This window comes from Saccopteryx leptura, chromosome 2 (assembly GCF_036850995.1).
Source record: "Saccopteryx leptura isolate mSacLep1 chromosome 2, mSacLep1_pri_phased_curated, whole genome shotgun sequence".
NCBI classification, from domain to species: Eukaryota; Metazoa; Chordata; class Mammalia; order Chiroptera; family Emballonuridae; genus Saccopteryx; species Saccopteryx leptura.
This window is the reverse complement of record NC_089504.1, coordinates 151,748,891-151,770,094: the sequence shown is the minus strand read 5'-3', so window position 1 is coordinate 151,770,094 and position 21,204 is coordinate 151,748,891. Positions and strand designations below refer to the sequence as shown.

The 21,204-nt window shown below is 49.4% G+C and overlaps 1 protein-coding gene across 14 annotated transcripts in view; it reads left to right on the top strand.

Moving 5' to 3' along the window:
• Positions 1–21,204, top strand: part of CACNA1C (calcium voltage-gated channel subunit alpha1 C) — a 777,231-nt gene that overhangs the window by 589,022 nt on the left and 167,005 nt on the right. For 10 of the 14 annotated variants that reach the window (XM_066369070.1, XM_066369067.1, XM_066369066.1 and 7 more), the window contains exons 6-7: positions 12,449–12,544; positions 14,993–15,083. In XM_066369070.1, coding sequence (XP_066225167.1) covers positions 12,449–12,544; positions 14,993–15,083 — 187 coding nt within the window. The remainder of the gene's footprint in view (positions 1–12,448; positions 12,545–14,992; positions 15,084–21,204) is intronic. The other 4 variants (XM_066369078.1, XM_066369080.1, XM_066369079.1 and 1 more) reach the window with 1 other exon arrangement.

The window sequence follows — 21,204 nt, the reverse complement described above, 5'->3', positions numbered from 1 at the left end:
CCACAGTATTACTGGAATTAGAGAAAGACCACTGTTCCTTTTTGCTTTTCCTAAATCAGACGAATACCCTGTCTTCACACCTTTTTAGTTGACCATAAGATAAGGATTACTCCTGTACTCCTGGCAGCAAAAGCAATAGAGTTGCTTGGATCTGCCCGAGGTCCCCATGTCCCTGGTATACAGACCCAGGAGCACCTGCTCATTGTGCAGTCCCTCCAACCAGCACTCCTCTTCCTCCAGGAAAAGCCTGTACCATGTCCCACCCACCACAGCCATGAGTCCATCTAAAACCCGCAAACCCTGTGTCCTGTACTCCCTTCTGGGTTTCCTGGGCCACCGAGCCTGCAGCAGGAATTTGCACAGGCTCTGGGAGTCAGAGGGGAGCAGTAACACAGGCGGTCTACACCCCACAGGAGGCCCAGGTGACACCAAGGTTGGGCCTCCCATTCAGAGTCCATTCTGGAACAGTGGCCTTCCTACTCCCTGTCACCGCCTCCAGGCCTTTCGCTTGTTGAAGACTGTGGTCCAGTTCTCTAGGTTCCAAAAACCTTTTCTTCTCGAGATATAATAGCCTCTCCTGAGAAATGGCAAAGAGTTCTAAGTCTGAGGGGGACAGAGGGTGATTCACACGCCCCATAGGGAGCCATCCCAGAGAGAAGGACCTGGAGGGGAGACTTCGCGGAAGAAGGATCAAGTGACGTCCGGCGTTAAAATCCTCCTGTTCTTACACATTTGGTTTGGGGTTGGTTTCTCCTTCTCTGTACCTGGGTCAGAGTCATCCCAGCTGCTGTGGGCAGGAGCAGCCACTGCCCACCTGTGGTCACCTGTTGGAGGGAGGAAGGGAGTTGAGCGGCGGCTGGCTGCCTTCCAGTGCCCGCTGTGATGGGGCAGTGAGTGGGCGGGGCGCTGCTGACCCTGGCCCCGCCCCAGGCATGCGCAGTCCTGCTCCCTCCGAGGGTGGAGGAGCCGAAGAAGGCCGAAGGAGGCGTGTGTGCTCAAGTACCAACGTTGGCAACACACCTCCCAGGCCTCCAGCTCGAGTCCCACAGCGCTTCCGGTCTGGTGGCCCAGAAAGGTCAGCCTGGTGCCAGAGAAGGTGGCCTCATGCTTTCTGACATTTCTGTGGAAATGCAAGGATAAGAGAGGAGCAGAGAAGGGCAAGTGGCACTGGTGTGGTGAGAAGACGAGACCCTTGAGTCTTCCCCCATTCCTGAGCGAAAGTCAAAGGCACCTGTGGCCGGAGAAGCAATGGGGAGCAGAGGACAGAGACCTGGGTCCTTGTCCCCGCTCTGCTCACACGAAGGCTCAGGGTCCTCATCTAGAAACTGTGAATGAAGATGCCTTCCCTGGCTGTCTCCTCAGGTGACTGGGAGGGTTCAGTGAGGTGACTCAGGCGCCTGCTCTAACACCATAGTGCTGTGCCCCTCAGTAACACGCAGGAAAAGGACCATCCGTGCACCAGAGCTGAACACAATGTGGCACATGTTTCTGAAGGAGAAATGCCACGCAGTTTAAGCATCTCTGTGAAGGCAGCAGCCTCGGAAGGAAAAGGGATCTTATGCATGTGCAGGGGCCCCGGGGAGGCCCCAGCCAGGCAGAAGCCAGAGACAGGTGTGCAGCACCTGGAAAGCACTGTGCATGCGTCAGGCCCTCCACAAAATGGGGTCCGACCACTGAGCACATGTGGCATATTCTGGACGCCAAGAGTAGAGCCGAATGCCTGGACCAGAGGGCAAACGCTGGGTGGAAGTTGGAAAGAAGGTTGGATAGTTAGAATGAAACCAGATTTCAGAGGGCCTCGGGAGAAAGGCTGAGCATTCTGTGTGGTAAGTGACAGTAGCCTGAGGTGAAGAAACGGTGCTGAGGGGAGGCTCGTCCATCCAATGAGAGAGTGCCGTGACGTCTTCAGGAGCCTTATCTCGGGGCAATCCCAGCCCCTCCCCAGCGGTCAGCACGCTGGCGTTTCACCACACAGAGCTCTCCTTGCTCGTGAAGCTGTTTCTTTTTCTCTAAAGTGCAAGAAATCCTAGAACTCTCCTTCTCGAACCCCCAGCCAATACTTGAAAACTGCCAATAATGAGCAACTCCTCTCTCGCAGCAGTCAGGTCATTTGGGGAATGTTTCTTAACATCAGAGCCCAATTCTCATTCTCTGACACCTATTCTTCACAAAACTCCTCTTTCCTCCCACGTGAAAAGGATAAGATGGTGATGAGGTCTTCCAATCTACCATATCTAAATTAAAACCTTCCAGGTTCTTCATAGACCCTGACAGATAGCCCTTCACCATCCCAGAATCCTGCCTCTGGCGGCGGCGCCTCTTTGGCTGTGGTCCTGAGCTTTGGCTGTCTGTCCTGTCAAGGCCTGGCTGATGCTGAGGAGGGGGAGCACTGCCTCGCTGGGTCTTCATTAATGCTGCCGCAGACCTCTCAACGAAAACTGTGGGTGACTAAGGCGGCTGGGTAGAGCGGGTAGAGCGCATCCTTGGCCTTGCAACCAGGGCAAGAAGGAGGAAAACACCAACTGCATGCATCCAGCAAGCAGAGCTGGCAGGTGCGTGAAAGGCAAGGATGTGCCGCAGAAGGGGATGGATGAGCTGATTGATATTCTGACAGCTGCCCATAAACTCATTCACGAAATTACAGAGCTGAAGAGCCACCATGGGGTTGGAAGCTAAAGTGACTCACTTCACATCAACGCCAGGAATGCAAGCAGCCTGGAAATTGAAAGCAGCAGTGGACTTGTGTGCTGGAAGGGAGGGCAAGGCTGAGACCCTGCCGGAGAAGGTACTGCTTCTTGCTGCAACAGCTCCCCCTCTGTGGGTACCCACATCCCTGTCCAACCTCCTTGCAGGAAATATGACCTGGGTCAAAATTATCTTGAACAGCAGGAAGCAGTGAAGTGGAAGATGGAGCCCAAAGGAAAAAGAGTGGACCGTGAGCTCTACATAACTGTTTTCCACAGCGAGGAGCAGGGCATGGCTCACCCACAGTAGAATTTCTGAATTCCAGACACAGGAGGGAGCCCTGGGTCTATGCTCAGCCATGATGACCTAGGGTGGGCTTTCAGCTTCCCCATGATACAGAAGTGACAAGTGAAAGAGGATCCACTGGATGGTGGAAAGAGGACTGGACCTCGACCACTAACTAGCTGTGTGACTCTGGGCAAGTCACTGAACCTCTCTAGACCTTAACATTCTTGACTGTGAAATGAATCTAGCCCTGCAATGCAGGCATGATTGAAATCTGTTTTGTAGTGGGGAAACTGAGCCACAGGGGAGTAAAGTAACATATCCCAGTCACTCAGCTCCGAAGTGGCAGAGCTGGGGCTCCATCTCAGGCCACCTGGCTCCAGATCCCATGTTTCCTGTTCCCCTCTTCCCCCAGGAGCACTGGCAGCGCAGGGAGGCCCCAGACAGGGTGATGAAATGAGTGGCTTCTCCCCACACCTCTGCCTGCGCTTTCAGCCCCTTTTCCTCCTAGAGGTGCAAGCACATCTGCAGGGTCCTCTAGTCCTCTCTAGTGATTAGGAAAGGGTTTCGTAAATTCATCTAGTAGTATATATAGTAGCTAAGAGAGGGTAATATTCACCACCATTTAAATGCTCAATCTTATGAGTTGTTCATTTTTAATAAGTCACTTAATTCTCTAAGCCTCCATTTTCTGATCTATAAATTGGGAACATGTGGTGGGGACAGATGGCCCCTCACAGGGTTGTTGTAAGGCTTGAATCAGTTAATGTGTGTAAAGTGCATGGAAGAGCAGTGGCATGGAGCAAATGACCAAAAAATGGAGCTGTTGTTGTTATTAAGATAGAAATGACTGACATTAGCCCTGGCCAGCTGGCTCAGTGGTAGAGCGTTGGCCCTGCGTGTGGAAGTCCCAGGTTCGATTCCTGGCCAAGGCACATAGGAGAAGCACCCATCTGCTTCTCTACCATTCCCCCTTTCCTTTCTTTCTCTCTTTTCCCCTCCCACAGCCAAGGCTCCATTGGAGCAAAGTTGGCTTGGGTGCTGAGGATGGTTCCATGGCCTCACCTCAGGTGCCAAAATGGCTCTGGTTGCAAAGAAACAACATCTCCTAGTGGGCATGCTGGGTGGATCCCAGTCGGGTGCATGCAGGAGTCTCTCTGCCTCCCCGAAAAATACAAAAAAAAAAAAAAAAAAAAAAAAGAAATGACTGACATTTACACTCTGAGGGGACAAGGCCCTCAAAAAAAGGAGTTACCAGAAGACATCACTGGACTGGGTTGGAGAAGGGTTGGGGACTTCAGTCATTACTTTTCCCTTTCATATCATACCACATGAGAATGACCATCTGCTACTCAACCTTGCCTTGGGAAACTAGAATTATGTCCTCTCCCAACCTAAGAGTCGTTTTGTGCCTAAAAGAATTGGATTTCCTAAGGACTTCTACAAGTAAAGGACACTGTCATCCATGTCTAGAAGCTCCCTGTTGCATCCCCAATGGTTGCAATAAGGTGTTTTCTCTTAGCAGTCTGGAGGGTGTCAGCCCCTCCTGTGTGACCAGAGGTCCTTTTTCCCCCGTAGTCCCAAGGGCTTGGAAATGTTCCACGCTGCCTGTCAGCCCTAATGAAGGTGAGGTGGGGGTAGGGAAGGAAAGGAGAAGGGACACGTGTTTATTTGCTGCAGCTGAACTTCCTTCCCCTGCCTCCTCCTGCCACCACCCACCTGCCTTCACGCCCACCCCCTCCCTGCCTCCCCATAATAACTGAGATGGCCCGACTCAGTGGTGCCACAATTGTGGAGAGAAATTTTCTGCTCGGAGCACTCGATGTTTACTGCCTGCTGGGAGCACAGCGACCCAGGTTTCTTTGGATTAGAGCTGCAGATCAAGGACGCCTCCTCCCAACTTAGAGCAGTGATAATTACTATGATAATGATGCATCATGTCTATATTGTGCCTTTTTTAATAAGGCCACTTTTCTGGCTCCTTAATATTTAATCCTGTTTTATATTTTCTTTCTGATGGCTCAGAATCAACCAGGTTTTAATTGCTTCTGTGGAGGAAGGCATGCTGGGCCTGGGCTGGCAGGCAGTGGTTGAGCCAGCTCTGAAGATTGGTGCACCTTTCTCTGTGACCTTTCAACCCAGATGGCTGCCCTGGTGGGGACCATTATGCTTCCTCTCTCACCATCTCTTGTTTTTTCCCCACTGCAGTTTGCTTTTCTTCTCTGCTACTACCTCTCTTTCCTATATGAGAGACCTATAACTCATCATCTAGTTCAATTTATTTATATAAGAGATGAGGAAAATGAAACCCCAGAATCATCAGGTGACTTGTCAAAGGTTTGGAACTGTTCAGTGACAAGGCCAAGAAAGGACTGTCTAGCATTCCCTAGACTTCCTGCCTGGGGATATTTCTGAGACTGAGCTGGATAGAGACATATAAAGAGCTCCTTCACCTGTCAGCTTGAGACTACCTGTAGCCATGTGTTTGGTGTATCAACCTGCAGAAACGTAGTCAGGAGTAACTTCCCAAGTTTTTTTTTCTGCAACAGAAAAATTTGATGGAATGTAACACAGTTCCTCTGTAGAGACACCACTCTTGGGGCAGTTCGATTCTATTCTGCTGTGGGGCTAAAACAATAGTGTGGTAATGCCCTATATCACTTGTTCTTATCAATAATTCAGCCTGCGAACATGTATTTAAGCAATCGTATTCTGGAGGTTGCCTGATGTAACCAAAAAAGTCCTGGGCTCCAGGACAGTCATTCTCTGCCATTATTAGCTGTCACCTTTAACTTTTGGGAGGGACTACCCTTCACCTGCCAATGGAATAATGCTATCTACCTTGCCTGCCCAGGTAGATGGTAAACTGGGTGATTCAGGCAGAGGTTAATGAAGATGAAGGCATGGGTTCAAGAAATGAGCAAGGGATGGTGCAGGACCCAGAGGGCAGCACCCAGAGGGAACTGTATCACTGTAGGCCTGAAGGGACCAAGTACTGTTTCCAGAAGTTAGAGGGGGTGGTCATGACAAGAGCAGCCTGGATGGGCCCAAAGGCTGTTGTTTCCTGACTCTTGGAATAGTTCAGGGGAGGTGGACAGGCACTGCAGAGGAGGATATGATATGTAATATCATATCTGTAAAAGCCCAGAGGTTGTGATAAAGGTGGCACATTTCAAAGGACAATGAGCAGGACAGCCCAGTGTAGGTGGAGAGTTTCTGCTAGAAGTAACAGGAAATAAGGGTGAATAGATAGAGCTTCAGTTGGCTGGGGCCGTCTGAACAACAGAACAACAGATATTCACTGTTCACAGCTCTGGGGGCCAGAAGTCCAAGGTCAAGGTGTCAGCAGAGTCAGTTCCTCCTCAGGGCCGTGAGGGAAGCAGGTGCCCCAGGTCTGTCTCCACAGCTTGTAGATGGCCCTCTTCTCCCTAGGTCTTCACGTCCTCTGCCCTCTGTGAGTGACTGCGTCCAATTTTTTTTTTTTCTGAGTAGGATACCAGTCATCTTGAATTAGAGCCCAAACTCATAACCTCATTTTAATTTAATTACCTCTTTAAAGAGTCTATCTCTTCCAAATACAGCTCTAAGATACAGGAGTTAGGACTTAAATATATAAATTCTGAGGGGACACCTTCAGCGATCACAGATAGAATAGAACCAAATGGCAGGGAGTTTTAGGGTCCAGATTGGAAGCAGTAAGGTAGGGAATTAGGGATCCTTTTGCTTGTTAGCCCTATCTCTGATTAATACTTCGGGAAAATGAATTCTTATTATACCATTCATATGCTAAAAAGATAATAAAATGGGCATCTGCCAGGAAGTGGCACAGGAAGTGCTTCGGTCCCATCTCAGCATACGCAGGAAACCTGGGATCAGGGCCTGGCTGACCTGGAGTCAGCGCTTCAGCTCTGCGTGGCACCGGAGAGCTCAGGGTGGGTAGAAATGTCTTCATCTACTTACCGCCTGGGGTGTCTGGCCTGGATGCGCCAACCCTCTTTCAACAAGAGGAGAGTAGAGGTTACAGCACTTGATGCATTCTCTGACCTCGGCTAACAAAAAGACCCAGCTAAGCTCCAGTATGAAGACTAGGCAGATCTCAAGAGAGGCCACCCATTCTGACCGACAGTCACAACAGGGCACTGCAAAGCTTTGTCCCCACGACAAAGTCAGAGCCATTTTGTGTGACCGAGGATTCCGGACCTATGCAGATTCCTCCATCTCTCCCCAAGTTCATTCCTTATTCCCTCTGTGGAGCTTTGCTCTAATGCCACTCAGTCCGTTGCGATGCATAACAAGACCTGAGACAGAGGTGTCAGGAAGCAAGGCCAGATATTTCCTATGTGGAGAGTTCTCCATATATCTCCTCCAGCCTCAGGAATGAGAAAGATGGGAAGGAGGGAGGGAGGGAGGAAAAGACAGGAGGAAAAATAGAGAAAAGGACAGAATGCCTAAGAAGATTTGCTTCCTGTTTCCTTTGCAGATTGCTTGCTAAGAAACCTTAGTGACTGCCTTTGTCTTCATCAGTATGAAGTTGCTCTTGCTTTCAGACCCTGGCCCCTCCTGAAGTTATGGTTCATGTAAAAAAAAAAAAAAAGAGTTATGTAAATGAGTCTGGCCATCTTTGGGCACACATGTTGCATCACGTTTGCATCGTGTTGGCTGAGTGAGACCTAGTTTCTTTTTATGGGACACATGCATGTGAACGCGCCGGGGCAGCCTGGAGCAGACGAATCGCGTGGAGGCTTGTTCTCAGCATCACAGGACCTGACTGGAGAAACTCCTTCGTTTCACAGGGATTGTGTGACTGCGCCTCTTCTTCCCCTGGTGACCACAGCTGCAGAAGGGCTGGCTGGCCAGTCTGTGCGGCGTGTTTTCCAGGCACTGCCTGGCATTTAACAGAGGATTCCTAAACTTTAGGGCATCAACTGTCAGAGGGTTGGCACATCCAGACGTACCAGGAAATACCGGTCTCCACAGCAGCTTGGATCTAGTGTTCCTCTCCTGGTACAATTCACGGGATTCCCAGTGTTAGGAAGTTATCTCCCGTCAGATGTGGCTCATCATAATCCACACAACTATTCTCCAGGCAGATCAGTGGGCAATGGTTACTGTTAGACCAGAACTGTGCACCTCCTAGAGACACAGAAATTGTCCCAGTAAGCACCGTTCAAGCAAGAGCTGCCACCAAGAGTAGAAGTTTGGTAGAAAGACGCCATTAATTCAAGATGTAATCAGTTGTTGGCAGGATGGACTCTACACACACATTGTAGCCGTTGGTGGTATTCCTAAATATGTAATTATGTTCTTCACCCTCTGCCATGGCAGCTGTTAACTACTCTCTCATGAAAATCTCATTTTCTTTTGGATTCTTCTCAACAGAAGCCAAAGGATAGGAGAGCCCAGAGACCCAGTATATAGTATCGGTGAAGTCAGAAAGTCAGAAAAGCAGATTTCTGTCTAGTGGTCTTGCTCAGAATTCTTCTTCCTAAATCCATTCAGGAAATCACATAGCATTCCAGAGGGTGTGCTTTCACCATGTCGTCTATAGATGTGCAGACACCAAGCTTCACTTCTCAGGGCCTCCGCTGGGCTGCCTTTAGAGGAGAGGTGCCATTGGGCACGTAGGTTCTTTGACATCTTTTTGCCTTTATTTCCAACCAGTTCACTGTCTGAGTGTCCAAGAAGGAGTCAGGCTGTCCGTCTCGGCCCCAGAATTAATGTATTTCCCCGTGTATAAGACACTCCCATGTATAAGATGCACCTTAATTTTGGGGCCGAATTTTGAAAAAAAAAAAGTATTAAATAAAGTTATTAAAATCAGGTTTCAGCCCTGGCCCGGGCGCTGGGGATGGCTCTGTGGCCTCTGCCTCAGGCGCTAGAGTGGCTCTGGTCGCAACATGGCGACGCCCAGGATGGGCAGAGCATCGCCCCCTGGTGGGCAGAGCGTCGCCCCATGGTGGGCGTGCCGGGTGGATCCCGGTTGGGCGCATGCGGGAGTCTGTCTGACTGTCTCTCCCTGTCTCCAGCTTCAGAAAAATGAAAAAAAAAAAAAATCAGGTTTCATTCACCATAAAATTCATACAACTCCCCATCACTGTGAAAACTCCCATCCATTAGTTTGTCCTCATCTATGTCTGATGATGAATCACTGTCTTCATATATTGCCTCATCCTCAGTTCCGTCTATAGCATTTGAAATGCCACACTTCTTAAATGCAAGTAAAAAAATCTACGACCACTGAGTAAGACGCACCCAGTTTTTAGACCCCAAATTTTTTGGAAAAGGGTGCGTCTTATATATACATGGGGAAATACGAAAGTATTCAGTACTTAATTCTCAACTTTCAAATGTTTGGCCACTAACTTTCCAAGAAGGAATCCAAGCCCATCTCTCTAGGGTAGCAACTCCCTTAAGGAAGCAGCCATGATCCTGCTGTCTAATCCTTTAGTGATAGGAAGACAACTGCATCTTCACCCATCTTGTTCCCCTGCATGCTTATGGGATGAACTGTTAGAAATTAACAAGCTCTAATATGTTAATGTACTGTTCCGTATGATAATATTATTTCAGCAAGGAACTTTCTGATATAACTTCACCCAAAAGTGCAGATCTAGTGCAGACTACTGCCTACCATCAAGGGACGTGATTTAGATGTTCTTCAGATCACTTCCACACAGGTGGCTGCCAACTTTGCCCTCATGAAAGACTGGGCCTGGTGAAATTCAATGATTTTATCATGCTCTTTCTATTGTTTTTATTTTTTTTATTGATTGATTTATTTTAGAGAAAGAGGAAGGGAGAGAGAGAGAGAGCGCGCAAGAGAGAGGAATATAGATCTATTCCTGTATGTGCCCTGACCAGGGGTTGAATTGGCAACCTCTGCACTTTGGGAGGATTCTCTAACCAACTGAGCTATCTGGCCAGGGCACCTTCTATTGTTTTTGAAGGTATCACACAGTCATTTTTGAAGATAAACAAGATTGGACAATACTGATGCCAAAGCCAAAGGTTGGCTAATGCTTCTATGTAACAGGTTACAGTGTTCTTGACTTTTCAACATTGGCTCCCAAACAACTGTGTGAATAGAAACTTGGTGACTGGCAGCTTCTGAATAGAAGACTTCTCAGGCTCTGGCCAGTTGGCTCAGTGGTAGAACATCAGCCTGGCGTGTGGATGTCCCGAATTCGATCCCAGTCAGTACACACAGAAGAAGTGACCATTTGCTTCTCCACCCCTTCCCCTCCCCTTCTATCTCTGTCTCTCTCTCTCTTCCCCTCCCACAGCCATGGCTTGATTCGTTTGGGTGAATAGACTTCAGACACTGAGGATAGCTCCGTGGCCTCCACCTCAGGTGCTAAAAAATGGCTCGGTTGCTGAACCTTGGAGCAGTGGCCCCAGATGGCCAGAGCATTACCCCCTAGTGGGCTTGCCAGGTGCATCCTGGTCAGGACACATGCAGGAGTGTCTCTCTGCCTCCTCTCCTCTCACTAAAATTAAAAAAAAAAAAGAAGACGACTTCTCAGGAGATGTTCACTTGGTTGACTATTATTCTAAGCAGAGACATACCTTCTTTTCTAGAAGCCAAATCTGAGACATTCATTTTGGCTCCTTTCAGTACTATTTTTCAAATGGGAATTTTCAGAAGTTAAAAAAAAAAAAAGTGGTACTATTGTGAAGTTTATGCTCATTCCAAGTTTTGTTGTGAAGTTTATGCTCATTCCAAGTTTTGTCTTTTAAAGATGTGTGTCTGGAAAATGGCCCTTTACGTAGGTTAAAAGTAAGGCTGACTTTTTTGTCATGAGCAGCCTTCAGAATTCTCACAAGCAGTACTCAAGGATGTTTATTAAACCTCATCTGAATTCCGGGGGAAGAAAGTGAGGTAAAGGAGTACCTTCCCTTCATGCCCTTTCCTGGGCCACCTGCCCATTCCTCCTCGGGACACGTGCTTCTGCTCCTGAGTGGTAGGAGAGTTCCCTCCTCACTGGTCCTCTGCGACTGCCTGACTCACCACTCATCCCAGCATCCTCCGTAGGAGCCTGGCAGAGGTGCAATTAATGCCAGTTCTATCAAAGGGCATGGAGAAATTCTCTTTCTCGGCAGTTAGCTAAAGCATTTGATATGCGGAGCTCCAAGTCCACTGCAGAATACAGGACCCCGTGCTCCACTTGCAACGATCGTCATCTTCACGCCCTTGGCAACACACCCTCCTCAACTCCAGCCCCAGCCTGAGAGAAGCTTCCAGAATTCTTTCTTATACACAAACGTCCTCAAAAGACCACCCACTAACAAGCAATTTTGCCACTCTCTTCTTTGCCTATTTAAGCCTATTAAAAACAGATACATGCATGTTTGGGATGAGATCAGACCTGAGGCACTTGGTAGGGCTTTACTAAATGGAACTGAATGATTGAACTGGACAAAGGGGCACATAGATCCACAGTTGTTTTCTACCTGCAAGGACGTGATCTGGTTGTAAGAGGTGTCGGGACACCAAGGCTGTAGATTGATTTTAGCAGTTAGCCCCTGGGAGTCTGTAAAAGGACACCCCCCAAAGAAGGCTGCAGGGTGGCCCCTCCTGGAAGGCCCTCCCCTCAGGGCCACTAACCAGATACACCAGTACAGCCTGGAGCCTTGCCGGAGACATTCCTACTCCCAGTGTCCACCGTCTGTTTTGTGTCATTAGTTCATGCGATTTGGGGTTTTTGGTTCTACAGTGTGTCCATAAAATCATGGTGCACTTTTGACAGGTCACAGGACAGCAACAAAAGATGATAGAAATGTGAAATCTGTACCAAATAAAAGGAAAACACTCCCAGTTTCATACCTATTCAGTGCAGTTTGATGTGGGCTCATGCACAGATTTTTTAGGGCTCCTTAGGTAGCTATCCCGTATAGCCTCTACAGACTCGTCACTGACTGATGGCCTACCAGAACGGGGTTTCTCCACCAAACTGCCGGTTTCCTTCAACTGCTTACCCCACGAGTAATGTTATTCCTATGTGGTGGTGCTTCGTTATAAACGCGCTGATATTCACTTTGCTCTTTGGTCAACAATTCGAATTTAGCGAGCCACAGAACACACTAGAACTTTCCTCTGTACCGTCCACATCTGGACTGGCATGGCCGTGGGCTGTTCCTCTGTATACACGGTGTTATGTCATCATTTGCACATGTGCACATGCTGCCACATCATCCTACAGAAACTGGGAGGGTTTTCTTTTTATTTGGTGCAGATTTCACATTTCTATCGTCTTTTGTTGTGTTCCTGTGACTGGTCAAAAGTGCACCATGACTTTACGGACACACTGTATTTTATTATGTTTCCATATTTGTTTTGATTTATTGCTTTTTACAATGTTTTAGTTTTTATTTTTGGAGATGAAAATGAATGCCCTATGTGAAAGCTGAGTTCTTTGTTTCTTTCTTTTGCCCGTGGCTGACTGCATGCTCGCTCTGTCTTGTTCCTGGTCCTTGAAAGTGGCCATCTTGTCTGTGAAAGGAGGCGCTCCAGCAGGCTTGCTTGATCAGAAGAAAGGGAAGTTTGCTTGGTTTAGTCACTCCACAGAAACCCATGGTAACGTTCCCCTGTGCTCCGTGTGTGTCAATGTGTGTGGCTACATACCAGGCTGGATGGCTTTTGGTGGTCATGTGTGTGCATATGTGTGTGTCTATGTTTGCATGTGTGTGTGTTTTTGTGAGGGAGGTGGCAGTCTGTCTCACTCATAGCCACTGCCTTGTCATCCCATTGTACGTACAAAGTCAGCAGTCATGATAATCAGCAGCTGTCCTTTGATGGAACATTCCTTTTGAATAGTGCCGGCCAAGGGGAAGATCACTGTCAATGCCAGCTTGGTCCTGGTATAGGCAGTGCTTTGATTTAGAAGATAATATGGTTCCTCCTACTGCCCAGGCCTGCCTTCTCCTAAGAAGAAGGCATGGTTGTCTTTCCATGCCTACCACCACCATCACACTATGCCACACCCAAGGGGCTCTCTAGGAGCGAAGTGTCACAAGGTGAGATAGCTTTATATACACAGCTCAGCTATTTAAATAACATTGTTTAAAGAGTTAAAGGAACCTTTGGTCAGAAATGGCTGGAGATAGATTGAGAGGCGGAAGGCTCTTTAATTATATTACTTCCTCATCAATGTGGATGGACCAAGGAATTCTGGCAAGCTCTGAAAGTCTTAACTTCCCAGTTCCCTAAGCTAAAGCCATCTCTAAGGTCTGGTCTTGCTCACCAGCTCTCTCAGACCTCGGGCTGCAAAGAGAATGTTAATGCTTTAAGATGCAACACTGCCCTTTGTCCTCTCACCATGCTCCAATGATGTCCCCGTAGTCTGATTCAGCTGTAAGAACCTGATCTGTCCTAGAGTGTAGGGAAGGGAGTTGGTCACCAAGGGGACAATCTAAATGCGCATGGTGCAGATGTACTGATACTTGTGCTCCAAGGTACTGATACTGTCCTAACCCACTGTGTGACCTTGGGCATCTGTCCCTTCTTTACTCCTCGCTTTTTTTTTCCTGGGAAGTGAAGGGGACAAGTTACAGCTAGATAATGTCTGAAGTCCCATCTATCTCCAAACATTTTTAAAATGGAATCCAGATTGTTCACAACCTAACTTTGTTGAAAATGAGTCCTAAGGTGGACAGGTCTTTCATACATGACAGTTAAACACACGGTAAGTCATGGGCTTTTCTTTATATCTTCAATGGTCTTGAGATTCTTCTCACCTGTCCATCTTGAGTTCAACCACAAGAGAAGAAACTGGGAAAAATCCACATTGAGCAACCTTATCCATATAAGTAATAGAAGCCTTTTCCTGGGCTGTGGTGGGCTCTGTGGAACTCATCACGTAGTGCCACGTCACCTGATGCCACACCCTCACTAGCTGCGGATTTTCTGGCTGCTGGGGGCTACCAGCTTTGTCTCCACACAGGAGCTGTGCGCTGCGAGAGCTGAACCAGGACCGAGCTGTGACGGCCCCTTAGAGAACAAGGGTTGGCACAGATGAGGAACTCAGTGCTAGGTCATGTTAGAAGGGCAGTAGAAGGCAGAGAAGGATTCCCTTGAGTTAAATTTTTATTTGGAACCAAAAATAATAATTTTAAAAATGGCTTCTTTTAAGCTGTCAAATGAGTTCTATGGAGAAAACTCCCGCTGGTCTGAAAACTCAGGATGCACCAGTGGAAAGAGAAGTCTGTGTCAGAGTCAGCCGGTTGAGGTAGGAATGTCAAGGTTGCTGGAAGGGGAGACTGCGTACCTGCAGTCTGTCTTCAAGCCACGTGTCAGCTTAGTGTGGTGGGTCCCTCATTCCTGAGGTCTGCAGTGCTAGTTTGAATCGTAGCGCACAGTTCTGCTCAAGCTCTTTGTGTCAGGTGCTGTCCTCAACATAACAGACTCCCCATAGACGCTGCAGGAAAGGGGCTTTCCTTAAATCTATCTAGTAGTTCAAGCAGGTGGCAGAAATGCCCTTTATACAAACAAGCTGGACCTTAAATTTGGGAATAGAGCCCCTTAGAACTGGTGGGTAGAAAAAATAAGGGAAATGAACTATTTTCAGGAAGCTCCCCTTTCTGTGGCAAGCAGTGGATGTATGCATGGGAAAAGCTTGCCCAGCTTCTCTGAGGGCACAGAATTGAGGGTAGATGAAGGTTCTGTGGGGAGTGTTTTCAAGATGTCTCCTATATGGTAAATGGTCGTATCACCAGGACTCCTTCCACATTCCCACTCTGTACAGTGTCCTTGGCAGCACGCTGTACCCTAGACAAGCAGCCGGCATGTCACCCCTTGCAGAAATCCTGGGCAGTGCCAGGGCCTCAGCCTGTTCCCAGCAGCACCCCTACCCCTCACCAGCAGGTGCAGCTGGCCCCCTTCCTCCCCACAGCACCCCGCCTCCCCACTGCACCCTCCTCCCCACTGCACCCCTCCTGGGATTGAGTGTACTGCAAACTAATGCTCTTCTCCCCTCTTCTCCTCCCCACCCTTGTGCCTTGTTCTGTATCCCTTTGACTCTTGCAGTGAGTATGCCCACAAGTGAGACGGAGTCTGTCAACACTGAGAACGTGGCTGGTGGTGACATCGAGGGAGAAAACTGTGGGGCCAGGCTGGCGTGAGTAGGCACGGCAAACCCAGGGTTGGGGCTTTTCCGAGGGACCCCGTCAGGGAAGCAGCGTCCTGAAGACAGAGGGAGGTGGCTCATCGCAGTCACCAGTCTGGGCAGAGATCAGAGCACGGCAAGTAGCAGACAGCTGCGTGGAGCGCGGAGGGCACAGGGTGAGCACAGCCCCAGGCAGTGGAAATGAGTCTTACACTGAGACCACTCCTCGACTCAGCACTTGTGTGAGGCTCCAATTTGAGCTCCTTTCCCTCACATCAGAGAAATACAGAAAAGAGTGTGTGTGTGTGGGGGGGGGGGAGTGACCCTGAAGCCCCTTTCCTCCCAGCCCCTCATTCCCTTTCATAAGGGATGGCTATGTTAGTGTTCCCTGGTCCTGCTAACCACCCTGTCCGTTGTGATCAAAGTGACCTAGACGGAAAGCATACAGGTAAGAAAATACACTAGGAGATGGTAAACATGTTGGTCCTTACCTGCATCTCAAACTTATCTGTCTGGTGAAGGGAAGCAGGTGCCCAAAGTGCGAACTTGAGTTAAGAAACTCGGCTGTGCTTTGCTGAGACGGTGGCTGGCTCTCTAATATCAGCCCCAGCCTAGACATCCAGGACTCCCCTCTCCCTGGGTCCAACCCCTGGGCCTGGCTTCGATGAGTGACTCTGGCCTGGGGTGGGGCCAGTCGTGAGGAGGAACAGTCCCACAGGGGTTATCACCGTCGCCTATCTTAATTCAGTCTTAAAAGTGGAAACCAGTAGTCCCTGGAAATGTTCTCCTCAAAAAAAAAAAAAATGAAGGGGACCAATGATTTACCTGCTAAAAATAAGGAAGCTGCTGGCTTTACTACAAGTGTCTTAGAAGGCAGAGTTCAAAGATTCAAGTCATATTCTGTCAGGGAGTCACATTGACCTTGAGCATGAGGCCTCCTCCTGACAAATCAGGTTTCAGGCTGGGAAGTAGAGACTGTTCTTCTTCTAGTGCCAGGGACAAAGAAGACCTTATTCACCTGGACGCCGACAGGCAGTGCACAGAGAAGGCTCTGAGCAGACCCATCTCAGGGAGAGTGAGTTTCTAATCCACTCCATTTTCTCTCTCCCTTCCTCTCTGAAATGACTCAGCAGTCTGGGCAAACCCACCCCTTTGTACAAGGTTAACCAGGTCTAAACATAAGCCGTGCAGCCTTAATAACGGCCACTGAGCCAGCGAAGGAGGGAACAAAGGCAGAGGCGAGGACAGACCCACTCTTGCACCTTCTGCTCCTGGGTCCGCGGGGCCTTCAGAATCACTCACTCTGACAGCGGCTCCGGGGAGTCTGCACGGCAGGTTTCTCAGCATTGTCGGGAAGCAATTATTGTCAAAATCTGTTAAAATATGGTGCTAATTACATTTTTAAGCAGCAGGCCAAGCCTGTTTTTCCCCCTTCTCTTCTTTTGGAACAACACAAAACAAGCAATTGAGTTTCTAAAGTGGATTGCCGTCAGCCGCACTAGGGACAGGCAGATAGCATGCCTTTAAAGTCCATTGGTTCTAGGCCTTTCTGTGATCATGACACAACCCCAAGGAGGGTTGGAGAGGAGATTATTAAGAACCCTGCCCTCTCCCTTTTGGGCATGGCCCAAGTTGCAGACCAGGAGGGGCCGGGGCACTGGCACCGGAAGTCACTGGAGACTGCCTGTCGGGGGGCGTTAGTCTCTGTTGGAAGGACATAACTACCCCCCACAGAGAGAAGCTGGCAGTCTCTCTGGTGTATCTGTCATTGCCGTAAGGACACACTCTGCAGGCTTCAAGAGCTCCATAGAAATGGTCCCTGTTATCCCCATGAAGTGTCTATGTTTATATACCTACACTGTGCCTGTAAAGTACCTGGTCCCAGCGCTAGAATTATAATGTGTATTTATAAATTACGGTCTTTCCCCATCTCCCACCCCCACATGACCCCACCTGAGGCAGTGATGGGGTGAGACTACCAGCACTCCTGACGGGAGAGACAGCGTGAGAACAGGCGGGGAGTGGAGTGGACGTGTGGTGAGGAGACTGGGAGGCTTATTGTATAGTGAGATGAGGTCCAGGTAGGATTTATATGTAGTAAGAGGCCGGGACAGAGGTGGTTCCTGAAGGGGACGGGCAGGGAGCAGGACCTGCATTGTGACATTGGAGGTGGAGGAGGCAGGTGGAAGGGCAGGTGATGCAGAGGGAGGAGTCCTCAAAGTTTGGAGACAGGACATGACAAGGATGCTGAAGTGCCGTGCGCAGAAAGGCTGGCCCAGGGCTTGCCAGGATTACATAGGCAGCAGGTGTGGAGGTCCCGGGTCCAGCTCCGAGCAGGGATGGAGTCACACGTTTGAGATTATCAGTATGAAAACCATTCATGAGATTATAGAACAAGGCTTGTTCATAGAGGAATAGAGGCAGAACCTTGGGACACAGGTACACAAGAATAAGAACAAGTAAACAAAACAGGTGAAGAGGTGCTGGAGGATCAGACCGTATCACTGGCTTGGAAACCACTGGAAGAAGGATTTTAATACACAGCTATCTACTTGTATACTCGGTCAACCATGCACCCAGCTTGGAACTGGGTGAGGGTGATGCATAGCAGGAGACCAAATTGACACCCCCTCACTAGAGCCTGTAATCAGGTGTGAAATGGACATTCGTATGTAAACAAGTCATTAAAACGGGGGTGGGGGGGTGTAAGTGTTAAGAAGGAAAAGTGACCATTAGATGGGTTTACAACAGAGGGCAGGACTTGACTTAGGGTGAAGAGAAAGGAAGAGCATTCCGGTCAGAGGCAATGGTGCACCTCGAGGCCCTTGCGTGGCAGCACTGAGAGAGGCCCGCTGGGCAGTGTGCCGTGAGCGGAGATGGGGAGGCGAGGCTGGAGATGGGGCAGGGCCCGGCCAACCCCTTGATGATCTCGGTCTCTGTCATAAGATGGTGGGAAGTCATGGAACATGGCACTGGTTGATTTGGTTAGTTTTGCATTCTTGGCGGATCACTTTAAGACAAGAAGCTGAGTAGGAGGAGGAAGGCCAGCAGGGAAGCAGGCCCATGAGCGAAGCGGCCTTCCGCGCAGTCCCTGAGGGATGAGGTGATGGTGGTTCAGGCTGCTGTCACCTGAGGCGATGGGCAAAGGCGGGCAGGTTCCTGGTGGGTCCTGGAGCTGCGACCACGTGAGCTGGTGTCCCAGTGAAGAAGTGGCAGTGAGCCAGCACAGAGCACTCATGCCAGAACTAGGGGCAGGGAAGGAAGAGAGGAAAACAGGAGCATAGAAAGAGGGCTTGTCTTCATCATAGTAAAGGCTGGGATGATCTTTTGAGGCAAAAAATAAATAAATAAAAGTCCATGAAAGGGGAGGGGCTAAAGGCTCTGGACTGGAAACGAGAGCTCCTGGGAAGAAACTGCTTAAGAAGGAAGGAAGCTGACTTCAAACACAGCCTGTGAGATGCTGGATTTCCAGAGGAGGGAGGAGTTCCTTTACCTCCGGATCTGGTCCGAAGGTGGAAAAAAGAGAGCCCCACATCAGGAGTCCTCAGGTCAAGGACTCATCGGCCATGGGATCTCAGCCAAAGCACTTCTGCTCTGAGTGTCAGTCAGTCCAGTGGGAAAGCAAGGGCGTGGCCCGAGGCTGCGTCAGGGTGCCCTCCGCAGCGGCCGCGGGTCCTGGGAGCCAGCTGTGGCGCCACAACGGGCGGAGACCACTTTCACTTCTTTGACAGATTGGGTGTTCATGGAAGATCTCATGTGAATAAGGCATTCGCTTACTTGATAACTTGGGAACTATAGAGCCAGGCGGGATCGAGGGTCCTTCCCAGCTCTCAAAGCCTGCAGTTCTGTAAAGAATATAGGATCCGAAACAGGCTCTGCAAAACAGTCAGTATAGGAGTCACGCCAAATGATCTGTCATCTCATCACACAAAGTGAGGGTTCTGGGTGCTAGGAACCTGAAGGACAGTACAGGAGGTTCAAACTACTGAGTCACTCAGAGGTCAGAAACAGATTGCTGAGCACACTGAAGCCACGGTGGGGAGTGACATCATCAATGTGGAGTCTACCTGCGGAACAATCCGACATATATTTCAGCAGTCTCTGTAGCCTGGAAGCACCAAACACACCGACGGGTGTGAACCAGGGTGCAGTTGGCCGAGCAGCCCCAGGGGAAGGCACAGGCAGGTGGGGGCTCTGTGTGGTGTGGAGGGCGACACCGAGGTGACCGTGGGTCACAGCAAGTCAAGTCTAGCACTGACCTGGGAGCCCTGGAAGAGTGTGAATGGTTGGGAGTCCCAGTGAGTGCAAATCCTGGGCTCAGTGCAAGAGCAGGAGGGACAACAGAGAAGGAGACTCTGGCCTGAGATGTGAACAGCTGAGTTCAGTGTCTAGTTGCTGAAGCAGATGCTCTGCAGTGGCAAGGTCCAGGGTTTGACCCTTCTAGTAACAACAGCTATGGGTGGTGTCGAGTTGGAGAGTCGAGGAGGTTGAGTAGGATATGTGTCAGCCTGGATGGTGATGCCAGTGCCCTCTGATTTATGTTAAAGGCAAATTGGAACAATTCAGACAAATGCTACTTCACAAAGCAGCTCATAAACACACGGTGCTCATTACTCGAAGAGGTGGGGAGGGCCAGGAGACATACTTAGCTGCCAGAAGTTCAAGTATTTGTCGGATAATGACAAATGCAAATTGAGTAACTAAGCAAAACAAGGAGTTTGGGATTTTTCCTCTAATTTTGACCCTAAATATCAAAGAAAATCATGGTTTCCTAGGTTTGTCTTAGAGGCCTGGACAGAGAAAATATCTTGGATTGGATGAACCCAGGTCCAGCCCAGTGGAGCTCTTCTAATGCTCTTATGTGTTAAATACTTTTGCCACCTCCCTGCTCTTTAATAATCCATGTAAAACACGAGATAGGGATTTTAGAATGGGATGGGATGGGACGGGATGGGATGGGACGGGATGGGATGGGACGGGATGGGATGGGACGGGATGGGATGGGACGGGATGGGATGGGACGGGATGGGACGGGATGGGATGGGACGGGACGGGATGGGATGGGACGGGATGGGACGGGATGGGACGGGATGGGTTGGGATAGGATGGGACGGGATGAGACGGGATGGGATGGGATGGGAGGGGACAGGCCGGGACGAGATGAGACAAGATAATGATGGAAAAAGCCTGTAGGCCTTCTGAGCATGCTGTGCACGCTCTGTTGGGTTCTGGAGAAGCCGGGAGCCTCTAGTGCTCAGTAAAGGGAAGGAGAAGCATTGACCATGCGTGAAACAGCCCAGAGCATGGAGTGGTGCATAATACAAGGTGCTCACCTGCTCCCTGGCTTGCGTGCTCAGACAGGGAACCAGCTGTCTAAACCCTGACTGATGGGTGTGTCCTGGGCGGTGAAAGGATGCAGTGCAGGGGGTCTCTCTGTTCTCACAAAGTAGGATCCTACTGTTGACTCCCCCATGTGTGGGAAGGATAGAGGAATCAAGGCAGTTTTTACAAAACTTCTAAGTTCAGCCCTCCCAGGGCTGGGCTTTCCCTTCGGCTCCAGACACGTGCCTTGTGAACAGCACCCTCCCCCTCTCGAGCAGGGACACTTAAATAACATGGCACTTAAAAAGGGATGAATGTTTCAGACTCAGAACGCCTAAAATTATGCTCATAGTCCCCTGAGAACAGCAGCAACAATGACGACGAAAATCAGACTTCAAGTATGGTGTCTGGAGTCACACATCAGTATGTGCGATTAAATGGAAAAGAAAGTTCTGCTCCATTTCCTCCTCTTCAGAATGTGCCACACTGCTGAGGAAGGGCCCATAGCTGGTGGCCACAGGGAAACGCTAGCCTGATCCTCACTCAGTCGCTGCTAGCTCTGGTCCTTCCCTGTGCCCCTTCCCAGAGCGGGAAATAGAAATGTTCCAATCTTGGTTACCGCATATGGTAGTTTTGAAGAACCCACTTTTTTTTTTTTAAAGTAGGAGAGAGAGGGGGACAGACAAGACAGACAGGAAGGGAGAGAGATGAGAAACATCAACTCATGGTTGCGGAACCTTAGTTGTTCATTGATTGCTTTCTCATATGTGCCTCCAGCCGAGCCAGTGACCCTCTTATTCAAGGCAACAAC